We start from the raw sequence: 12,526 nt of genomic DNA, 5'->3' as shown, positions 1-12,526 counted from the left end.
CCTTTTTTTATACTTTTTGTAAAATACTAACCCCCTTATTCATAAACGCACACTAAAGTTATCAAGCCGATAAAGTTCGTTTGTCCCTTTTCGGCGTATTGGTGTGATAGAAAGGGACAAACGAACTTTATCGGCTTGATAACTTTAGTGAACGTTTATGAATAAGGGGGTAAGTAGTTTAATTTTAACACTATCATACATTGTGCTATGTTTAAGTTCTACTAAGTGAAACAAAAAGACATTATAGATTTTCCTTACCTACTTTAATTGCCCTTGAAGAAAATCATAGGTTATTATTGTATGAAAATATCGATTACATCTCGTGTTAGAACTGTGTAGTATTCATAAGTATAACGTGAAATAAATTTAACATTTCTCTTTTATATATTACAAACAGAATATAATCACAATTACTATACTTCATTACCTACATGTCAAGTCTGTGCGATTATGATGCGATTAATCTATGATTTCGTTCAACAAAATGGCAGCGATAGCTTCGCGTTTGAGGAGCGCGTCCCTTCATTGAAATAATTACTTAAATAAAGATCGATTAACATAGCGTGTATACTAACCGATGAAATGTGACACGTCAGTTTTATTCGATTTTCTCGTATGGCTTAAACAGCATCTTGTTGCGCAGGAAGGCATTTTTACATTTTATTTGTGTGCAGGCAGAAACATAAGTCCAATGGACTTATGTTTGTAGCGCAAACGTTTTGCTCGCAGTGTCCTCTCTAGTATTACCTCAATGAGTTCATCATTATCTTTAGTGAAGTCAGTCATTTTCCATATCAAGACGCCACCCGCCGTCCGTTGTGTACAAAACGAATACAGACCGTCGCGTGCGGCGTGTGACCTTCGCCCATCGAACCACCCGCCGCCGGCGACGTTTCAAAGAAACCACCCTCAAACATTTCCGAACAAAACATTCGAACGTCGTCAGTCGCGGACCCGCGTAAAAAACCACAACACGTTCTATGAACATTGGTCAAGTGCGAGTCGGTTTTCGACTTTTCCATACAAAGAACTCATGAGCGCCTGAACGACTGTGATGGCAAAGTTAACTTTTCGCACTTTCAAGACTTTACGTATATATCTCGGAAACGATAAGAGATAGAGCAAAATGGACTTCAGATTTGGGCTGTCGTTGGCACAAATTCTATGTTTTCGTCAACAGAGACCTTTTTTTGGACCGATTTGAACAAAATTTTGCTCAGTCCACTTACAAACGGTCTTAAGCGCCTCCTTTTTAGTAGAAACTTAAGTCATTTTGGCAAATGAAAAAAAAAATTGAACAATTTCTAAAAAGAAAAAGACAGAAATGAATTTCTTTCTACCTGTCCATCACGCTTACAAAATTTTAAGACGTTTAGTACTGCTTGCAGCGTCAGTGAGTGAAAATCTTAATTTGAGTTTTTTCTCGTAAGTCCGACTTACGCTTGACTGTAGATTTCTAATAGGTTTTCCTGTAATCTACAGGTAGAGGGCTATCTCGTGTATTTTTTTGAAAATTTTACGCTAAGTAGTTTCGGAGATAAGGGGGGGGGGGAATGGTCATTTTTTGTTTATTTTCTTAAATTACTTCTAAAGTACCAAAATTAAAAATTAAAAAAAAATACATTTCAAATGCTCATAAAATGCTCTTTCATTTGATATATAACACAATATAGTTTTAATAACTTTGATTTTTAATTTTCAAGTTTACCCCCCAAAAGTGACCCCTATGATTAAATTTCATTTAATTAAATTACATGTCCGTCTTTGGGCCACAGGTTTACATATGTGTACCAAATTTCAAGTAAATCGGTCCAGTAGTTTCGGAGAAATCGGCTGTAACAGAGGGACAGACAGACACACGAGTGATCCTATAAGGGTTCCGTTTTTCCTCTTTGAGGTACGGAACCCTAAAAAGATGATTTTTAATAGCATATTGAAAAATTCGAATATTGCTTAGTATTTTATCGTGAAAAACTGTACTAATTCTACTATTGATTCAATGTTTGTGTAAAGAAGGGTTAAATATAAACGACACGAAGTTTAATTCGAACACAACAGTTCACAATTGCGAGCAGCGGTGACGCACCGCCAGTTTTGGCGGCGCGGCGACGCGCCGCAAAAATTCTGCGTTGCGGTGCCGCGCCGCGAGTTTTTGCGGTGCGTCGACGCACCGCGAGTTCTTGCGTCGCGGTGCCGCGCCGCAGATTTCCTGCCGCAAAAACTGGCGGCGCGGCAACGCAACGCAGAATTTTTGCGGTGCGTCGCCGCAACGCGCCCATGTGGCCAGGCCCTTACGCCGTGTCTTGCGTGGGCGACGGTCGTCGCCGTCGCGTCTCAAACTTCCATATCGATAAGGTTTGATTTCGTATGCGTCGCATCGCCGTCGCGCAACCATCGCGCGACCGTCGTCCACGCAAGCCACGGCGTTACGAAGTAAAAGCGATGGTGACCTCGGTTTTTTAAAAGTGTTACCACACTTATCGTTTGATAACATTTTAAACGTCCGTCGATCGTGATTGTGATGCCCTGACTGACAGATAAAAAGGCGAATAGATATTGAAGTCACTAAAAACAACATGGTACCAGATCTTGCTCATCTGATGAGCAAGATAGCGTTGATTATGAAGATCCTGGGTCCAACAGACCCAATAAGCGACTCGTCTAGTATTAAAATCTTTCAGGCTCCTCATGTTAAACGGTTTACATGGCATAAGTCACATTTCAGGGTACGTGGCCAAATGCACAAACGCTCACAATAATATCTGTTTCGTAGCTATCTATCTCTATCGCTCTTTCGTATTGGCGCAACAGAGCCAAACTGAATTTCTGTTGGCGTCTGGTGTCGACGATTGCCATTCGGCAAAGACATATGTAACTCCGTATAGACAGATAAAGTCTAAGAAAAATACGTTCCTCAAAACCATACAGAAAAAGGTACGGTGACCTAGATGGCGATACACCTTTGGGGGACGCTCGGCTAGATGGCGCTAATATTAATATTTGACATTTTAACACATATATCAAGCTAAGAATATGGGCCAAATTGTCAAAACTGAGGTTCAAAAGTTTTAGCTTGTGTTGAGAGATGGCAGTCTCCTCCTTGCGTTATCCCGGCATTTGCCACAGCTCATGGGACCCTGGGGTCCACTTTGACAACTAATCCCAAGATTTGGCGTAGGCACTAGTTTTACGAAGGCGACTGCCATCTGACCTTCCAACCCGAAGGGTAACTAGACCTTATTGGAATTAGTCCGGTTTCCTCACGATGTTTTCCTTCACCGAAAAGCGACTGGCAAATATCAAATGACATGAGAGATGGCAGTCTATGCACTGTGATTACATATTTTACTTTGACAGTAACTCTATAATAATCGATCCTCTTTGATGTAATAAGACTAAGGGCCACTTTCACCAACGAAAATGGAATTCGACAGTTTGCATTCGGCTACGCTTGTAGTGCTGACGCAGAGCGATTATGATACTGGAAAGAGAGAAAGAATCGATCTGTTTGTATACTTACAGCTGCCGGAGAAGTTCATAGGATTGGTGATGGCGTCACACCGGTCTATGCTCAGTGCGACCAGCACGTATGTGGACGCGTACATCACAACGGCCTGCAACAGAAACGCTGTTAGTGAATGTAGACGTTTAGGAGCGTTCCATTCGAGGTCGGGCGAGTGTGAGACCTAGGGCTCGGATACCGGTTTAATTTTCAAACCGTTATCATGTACTTGCGGCAAAACTTTTAAATTTCGTTTTCGCTCGAAAAACCGCTATTTTTATGTGTTGTGTGTTTTGTTGTGTTGTGTCGTAACTCATTTTCTTTCATTTATGTGTAAACAAAATCGATATAAACCTCTTTCTTTAATACCAAACTTGTCTGTCACATAAACAAGTTCGGTGTCATAATTGACATTGTCTTGAACGGATAAAATAAAGAAAGATATATAAGTTATTTTTTGTCACATTTGACCGGTTCGAGACCCGACTGAGGCAAGCAATTTTTCATAAATCCTTAAATGCAGAATTTATTGTTTTTAAAAACAAAGGAAAGTGTCCCTTACACAAAATGTGCTATTTACAATATTTAAGGTAGTTGCCATTGATGTGACATTCGATTTTTCCACACTGTATAATATACAACTTATATACATAGAAAACATCCATGACTCAGGAACAAATATCTGTGTTCATCACACAAATAAATGCCCTTACCGGGATTCGAACCCGGGACCACGGCGTAGCAGGCAGGGTCACTACCGACTAGGCCAAACCGGTACACTACACCGGTACCGGTACCGGTACCGGTACACTAGATTAAGATTAGGCATGTTTACTAACTTTCTATGGATACCTTGTTTGTCCGAAATAAAAGATTTTATTATTATTTTCTTTATTTATTTTCTTTCTTAGGCTAGGCTGTTTATAATATGAATATAAAAGTAAAATACAAAAACACATACAAAACAATATAAAACACATATAAACACATTATAAAAAACCTAACCTAGGGTGCCGCCAGCAGCGGGGCAGGGCCCAAGCTGCCGGTGGTTAGGGCTGCAGAGAGAGGAACCGTCGAACTATCCGTGCTGTGTCCAAGATCACCGCCTTCTGCATCTGGCCCTTGATCCAGCCTTATTATTATTATTATTTCCTTTATTTATCTTTTTTCTTAGATTAGGTTTTTTACAATATGAGTATAAAAGTAAAATAAAATAAAACACTTACAAAACAATATAAAACATATAAACACATTATAAAAAACCTAACCTAGGGTGCCGCCAGCAGCGGGGCAGGGCCCAAGCTGCCGGTGGTTAGGGCTGCAGAGAGAGGAACCGTCGGACTATCCGCGTCGTGTCCAAGATCACCGCCTTCTGCATCTGACCCTTGATCCAACCACCTAGCGAGAGTCTCTCGAGATGTTGGTCGAGACTCTTCGCTATGAGACCGTTCGCTGAAACGACTATCGGGACAATGATCGTCGAATCAACATCCCACATGGCGGTTATCTCGTAAGCCAAGTCTAGGTACTTACTGGACTTGTCCTTCTCGGCTTTCACGAGATTCTCATCATGGGGGATGGTGATGTCGACGAGCACGGCCCGGCGTTGCGATCGATCTATTATGACAATGTCAGGCTTATTGGCTACAATAGTCCTGTCAGTGATAATAGATCGATCCCAATAGAGCGTGGCACGACCATTTTCGAGAACTGGCGCAGGTATGTACTTGTAGTACGGTACTTCGCGGTCCACAAGACCGTATTGAAGAGCAAGCTGCTGGTGAATGATCCTGGCTACGAGATTATGCCTGTGCAAGTACTCACCGTTAGCTAGATGAGAACAACCGGAGATGATATGCCTGAGTGACTCTCCGGGACGGCGGCATGCCCGACAAATGTCGACCGTACCGTCCTTCAGGATATATTTCCGGTAGTTGTTCGTCATCATAACTTCGTCCGCAATTGCACAGGCAAAACCCTCGGTTTCTCCGAAGAGGTCCCCGAATCGTAACCAGTTCACCGATGCGAGTAGGTCTACATCGGGTCCCGTGAGGGCCTTGTAGAACCGCCCGTGTAGCTGCTTGCTCTCCCATACCGCCCTGCGGTCCGCAGTACTTAGTACCACAGGTTTGCGCCAGTTCTCTTTCGCCAAGGAGAGCGGCGTGAGGTTTCCGTCAACTGCCACCACATCACGATGCATCCCACACTCGTTGTTAAGGAAGTAATTCCTGAGATTGTACACCTCACGGTTGTGGAGATCTTTGGCGTTTAGGAAGCCTCGACCTCCGCACTTCCGTGGGATGTACAATCTCATAACAGACGAGCGCGGGTGTAACATACGATGTGTGGTAAGCAGTGAACGGACCCTCCGATCCAGGGCGTCCAGCTCAGTCTGGGTCCACCGTAGTATGCCAAAGGAGTATGTGAGTAGAGGCATTACCCAGGCGTTAAAGGCGCGCACTTTGTTGCCTCCTGACAAAAGACTGTTAAGGACTTTTGTGAGCCGACTGAAAAAGCGCTCCTTCACCGACCGTCTAATGCCAACATCCTCAATACCTAACGACTGTGACATACCAAGGTACTTATAGGTTTCTGATTCAGAGATAGATCTGAACGACATCGTCTCAGAAAGTTGAAAATGTTCTGAATTTACAACCTCCCCCCGCTGTACATGCATGACCGCACACTTATCGACACCAAACTCCATTCTGATGGCGGTACTGAAAACTTCTGTGGTTTTCAATAGCACCATCAGGTCTTGGGTGTTCGGTGCAAATAGTTTGAGATCGTCCATGTACAGAAGGTGAGAGATGACTTCACCCTCTCTCCGAAGCCGGCAACCTAGCCCAGAATCCTTCAGCAGCGTGCTGAGGGGATTCAGAGCTAGGCAGAACCATAATGGACTCAAACTGTCACCCTGGAATATTCCTCGCTCAATCCTTATGAAGTCCTGCGGGCCAGGGGGCCATCCCTGCCTCCTGGTTGACGAAGGACTGTGGTCCACTGCCTCATACATGCAGCCAGGAAGGATATTAAAGCTGCATCAAGTTTATACAGCTCCAATACCCTTCTCAGCCATGAATGAGGCACCGAATCATAGGCCTTCTTATAGTCAATCCAAGCGGCCGAGATGGCTCCCTTGTTCCGCCGAACTTGTTGGCAGATGGTCATGTCTATGAGGAGGAGCTCTTTAGTACCACGGGACCCAACCCTACATCCATTTTGAGCGGGAGCCAGAATGTTGTTAGCGACAATATGCGCGTTAATTTTTGCTCTCAAAATGGATGTAAGGAGCTTGTAAAGTGTAGGCAAGCACGTAATGGGTCTGTAGTTTTTTGCTTCCGTGGTACTACCGGACTTATAGAGCAGGAAAGTAACACCAGTTGTTAGGGAAGGTGGGAGAGAACCAAAATCGAGGGCTTGTTGAAATTGCGTTGCCAAACGCGAGTGCGAGCATCGAAACCATTTTAGCCAGAAGTTGTGCAATCCGTCCGGTCCAGGACTTTTCCAGTTCTGGGCCGTACGGGTAGCATAACTTACGTCGTCGGGGCTGATGGTGATAGCCCCCATAGGTTCGATGTTCTCGCACTCGCGTTCGACAACGGTCATCCACTCACTCTCCGTGTGTTCGACGGGCACCGACCAGATGCTACGCTTTATTATTATTATTATTATTATTATAACCGGATATTTATCTCTTTACCTCCCTGCAAAGAATTATCAGCGTACACGTGTCCTATGCCATTTTTATGAGCATGAGAAGCGACACGTGAAATGCAATTCCGATTGATTTACCTTGATGACTTCTATTTTCCACATCACTTATATTCAATCGTAACTGTCACTATATATGTCCTTGTCTTCGTATTCCTCCATACTTTCGATTGATCATTTGCCAATAAAGTATTGCCAATTCACGACTCCCTTTCTTTCCGCCTTCGCAAATCAGGTAGGATTTCAATCGACATTTTGTGTAAAACAAATGAATATCACGATTCTCGCCTTGAACTTTATTGCGCGTTACTTTTTAACATGCTTTTATCAGCAGTTCTCAAGTTTTATTTTGTCATTTCAGGTTATCTAGTATCTATATTTTCTTAATTATAACAATTATCCTGTATATATCTTATGATTATGAAAGTCGACTTGTATTACTAAATGTTGTTAATAAAATAGGATCAATTAAAATTTTCTGACGTGGCTATGTCCAAGTTTTTGGGAACTGCTCTTATTAGATCGAGCTGCATGTATATATTTTAAAAAATCTGCGGGGGCCCTTACGGATACACTTCGACCCATCGGGATCTTTTGTGCAATTACCCTCTATGATCCTAAGATCCTTCAGCTATTCAGCAGCTTCTCGACCATCTCCACGTATCGGATGATCAGGCTCATGGTTAGCTCTCTGAAGTCCTTTGGTACCAGGTAGCCTGGGCTCAACGTGTCTTTTCCAGTCAAGTTCTTTATCTAGTGTTACCCCTAGATATTTCACTTCATTGGAAAGCTCAAGTACCCTTCCATAGAACCTTAGTTGCTCCATGCCATTAAGGGTCCTTTGCTTGATAAACGGTACTACCACTGTTTTGCCTGGATTGATGGAGAGTTGTTGGTAGCTACACCACCTCTCCACTTGCCTCAGTGCTGTATTCATGATTTCTGACACCGTTCCTGGGAATTTCCCGTTTATGAGTATCACTAAATCATCTGCATAACCCACTGGGCCCTTATATAGTTCTTCCAAAAGTGAGTTCACTACCAGGCTCCATAGAGTCGGAGAGAGAACCCCACCTTATGGACAACCTTTTGTTGTTGTGGCTAGTAACTCTTCCCCCATGAGGGAGGATTTAATTAGCCGGCTGTTCAACATATTACCTATCCAGCGGCAGATGGTCTATGCCATGTTTGAGTGCAGCAGTATTGATTGCACCATATGTGGTGCGATCAAAGGCACCTTCGACATCCAGAAATGCAGCAAGACATAGTTCCTTGTTTCTATAGCCTGCTTCGCTCTAGTTGTCACCAGGTGTAGTGCTGTCGCCGTGGACTTGCCCGGCTGGTATGCGTGGTCTCCGCGAACGGCCTCGCGTTAAACCGAGACAAGACCTGCTTCATGACATTTGACTTGAACGGCAAGAGTCAGAAGTCCATCAACGTGTGCGCTGGTGACACGGTATTACAGCAAGTACGATCGACGAAGCTGCTGGGCTTCCTGGTCGACAGTTCTCTCACCTGGGACGGACACATTGATGAGCTGAGCGCGAGACTGGGGCGGGCGTGTTTTGCATTGGGTAGGTTGGCCAACACCGCGTCCCTCAACGTCGTGCGCTCCTGCTACTTCGCGACGGTACACAGTCTAGTCACATACGGTGCCGAGGTGTGGGCCCGCGGGGCTGATTCCGTGCGTGTACTAAGAATGCAGAAAAAAGCAATACGTGCCATTCTTAAAGTACCTTCCGATACCTCATGTAGGAACCTCTTCGAAGACCTAGGGGTCCTGACATTGCCAGGGGAACTTATCTACCAAGTCGCACTATTCACTTACACTAATTTACATCTCTTCAAAACACGCGGCACAAATGAGAGTCATGCGCTCCGTAGTAACAAATTTAGTTACCGTCTTGTCACCCCCAAACACAAACTGTCTAAGTCAGAGCGCTCGCCTTACATTATGGGGCCGTCCGTTTATAACAGACTACCCGCAGCGGTCAGAGATGCAGCCTCCACTGGTATATTTAAATGTAGACTGCGAATGTGGTTACTAACTTTGTCCTTGTACAGCATCGAGGAGTTTTTTAACCTACCCTATACATAAATTTATATAAATAATGTGACAATAAGTTATTACCTATTTATTTTTGTAAGGTTACTATTGTACCTGCTTATGATTATTGTAATGTGTATTTAAATGACCTGTAACTTTGCCGTTATTAATAAAGTTCTGTATCTGTATCTGTATGCACATTGCAACCAGCTGTATGTATCTAACTATGTAATGGAATCTAACGGAAGAAGTTATCGTAGCGTACTGAAAATTGGCAGCAGTATGTCGCTCCTTGAAAAACATAGTGACACTATCCAAAAAACATAGGTTTTTAGTTAACAACGCCATCTAGGTCGCGCGTTCATAACGAACGCAATGCAAAGACACCTATCGATTTAGCTCGCTTAGAAGCGACAGGGGGCGCTAATGTCACTATGGCGAATAGTGGGAATAGACGCATGGCGGACGGGAACAATGTCATGTTTGCATTAATGACCTGGACGCCGATCAAAATGTAGTGAACTCTAAGACGAAAGTTGTCATTTTGTGTTTAGTGACGGTGTTCCGCGAGATTGAATGGTAAGTATGACAATTTTCTTATGGAACATTGTATCAATCCTTAAAGTGTCACTTTGAACTTGTAAAAACTATTCAATATTGAGTTTCATTTTAAAGTAACAGTGTCATTTTTGCTATAATGACACTAGTACTTTAACAATTCTAAACGTTTTGAGATAGGTATAGTGACACTGTGCACGTAATGACGGTTTAGCTTTAAACTATTAGGCTTAATGCAGGTTAAAAATAAAGTTGTACTGTACTTTTACTTAAAATGACGTTATGGTCTTAACTCGCTAAAAAGAATTTGCATGAATGAATCGTCATTATCTGTTTAGTGTCATTTTTGATTGTATGAATTACCATAACTACGCTTGAAAAGAAATAGAATACCACTGTTATGAGTTTAAAGCCACTTTAACTGGTAATGGTAGCTTTAAGCGCGTTGACTGATTATTGTCACTTTAAGTTTTATGTCATGCTTTGCGGTAATTAAAATTACAAAACAGTTAATGATGAATTACCTTCTAAACATATTACGTTTAATACTATTGTTCCATTTAAGTTTACCACATAAACCTACACAATTTTGATGAAATTCTATGAAAAAGACATTTTACTCTATTTTTTTGTAAAATACCTATAAACAGCGCTAATAAAAATTAAGGTTATTTTTTGTATAATTATTTTTTACGAAGTAATTGCTATTTTTGTGATCTACAAGACACAAGTACTAATTTAAGATACAATATAAAAACTATGATTGCTAGTGGATAAATTTCTTGTGCATTAATATAACTAAATTATTAGCCATAAATAAGTATATTTGTTTGTTACAGTAAAAAATGGCTCAACGATATTCAAGGCTCAAAAATTCAAAGCAATCATCAATAGTATAAACACACCAGCATCTACAGATCACCTATTTGCTACATCGCCACGAGTATGCTCATTTCAAGCGGCCGACTAAACTTCGCATAAGTTAGGGTTAGGGTATACCACGTCGTCAAAAAAAATCGCACCTCGCGCAAAATCGTTTCAAGCAAAAATATCTCTAATCTTATCGACTGTAATCTATCAATATTTGTATCATTTCAAAGTACAATTAAAGTTTAAGAAAAAAAAAGGTGTACAACTTTCTTAAAAACAATAATCGCCAATCTGCCGTGGTTTAAAAAAAAAGGTATTGATGCGATTTTAATGGGACTCTAGGTGTGCTACCCCAGAGGGTTTTAGAAGGAGCTGTAAAGGTGTTATGTGGATCTTTTGCACTCCAAAAGTCACCGAGGACGAACGCCTGTAGAAAAAAAAGCCTTGAAGGCAATAGGGGTAAAACACCAGAAAAAGCAGCTCAAGTGGTGGTACTGCTCCTAAACGTACTACGGCAGTAGCAAGTTGCTGAACGCCTAAGCATAATCCGTTTCCGGGTGCGACGAGTCTTGTTGCGGTTTCTGGAGACCAGTAGCTACATCAGGAGGCCAGGATCTGAGAGAAGACGCTGCACCACCGCTAGAGACGACCGATACATTGTATCGGCCTCTTTGCGGAACCGCTTTCTTATCGCTCCTGAGCTGCAGATACTGCTTAGAACAGCTCGAAGAACTGTAGTGAGTGTCTCCATGATCAGAAGAAGATTGAGGGAGAAGAAAATGTTACCCCGAAGAGCTGACAGAGGCTACCAATTGAAGCCAGAGCCAATACCCCAAACGAATTGCTATAAGGGTTAAGGATTGGACGTTGCAGCAATAGAGGAATGTTTTGTTCCCCAACGAGACGAAGGAGATCATTTACACCAACTATAGACGCAAAAGGGTGTACAGGAGTCAAGGAGAGCAGTTTACACCAGTCTTCACCGAAGAAACAGTCAGTTACGGGAGCGGCTCGTGCATGTTCTGGGGCGGCATTTCCATCGACAGCAAAACGGATCCTTAACTGCAGGCAGTTACATTATGGAGATCTTAGAAGAACGTATGGTCTTGTACGCTGAGTTTTTTGGACCTGATTTCCAATTCATGCACGTCTACGCCCGTTGCCATACTGCCTTCATAGTAGGGCTCTGGATATTCGGTACTACCCGCCGATCCGTGCGCCCGGCCCCTTAGCCCCGGCGGTGCTAAGCGTCCGAACTACCCGAACCCGCCGAAGTCCGTTCCCGTGTAGTGCCGTTCGCGCGTGTAGTGCCGAATCGGCGTTCGGGGCCGGACGGCCGGACGCACGGACTTCGGCACCGTTCGGGTATTGAACACACGAGGCGGCCGGCGGACCGATCGACTTATTGCCGTGCCGGTTTGTATTTAAAAAATAGGTGAAATTTAATAATTTAGCGAACGAATACGAATTGGTTTTATACATACTCGTTTTATTTGAATCAATAACGTGTTAACTATATTTTTTGCACTTGTTCCCGTTACGTTATAGGCTACTCGTACAGATTAGATAATAATTATGATGATATGTATTCAATACAAATATTACAAACGTATTCCATATAGGTCCATAATTCGCCAGGAACACTAGTCTACTGTTTTTTTTCAATAAAGTTGCTTAAGACAATTGCGAAAAGTAGAGTTTAATGGACTTTATTTGTCTCTAGGTTAACTAATAGAAGTCTAAACAGGGTATTGGTTTGTGTGAAAAATACTATATTAGTTCTATTACTTACTTGATTGTTTTATGATATTCATGGTGCCTTACTAACTATCTAT

General features: G+C 42.5%; 1 protein-coding gene across 1 annotated transcript in view; it reads right to left on the bottom strand.

Annotated features, from left to right (window-relative positions):
* The window catches only part of LOC125226163 (cardioacceleratory peptide receptor-like), a 233,801-nt gene that overhangs the window by 25,924 nt on the left and 195,351 nt on the right, over positions 1 to 12,526 (bottom strand). The window contains 1 exon segment of the mRNA XM_048130067.1: positions 3,521 to 3,614. Within this exon segment, the coding sequence (XP_047986024.1) occupies positions 3,521 to 3,614 (94 nt within the window).

The sequence above is a fragment of the Leguminivora glycinivorella genome, chromosome 5 (assembly GCF_023078275.1).
Source record: "Leguminivora glycinivorella isolate SPB_JAAS2020 chromosome 5, LegGlyc_1.1, whole genome shotgun sequence".
Lineage (NCBI taxonomy): Eukaryota > Metazoa > Arthropoda > Insecta > Lepidoptera > Tortricidae > Leguminivora > Leguminivora glycinivorella.
This window is presented reverse-complemented; position numbering and strand designations above follow the sequence as displayed.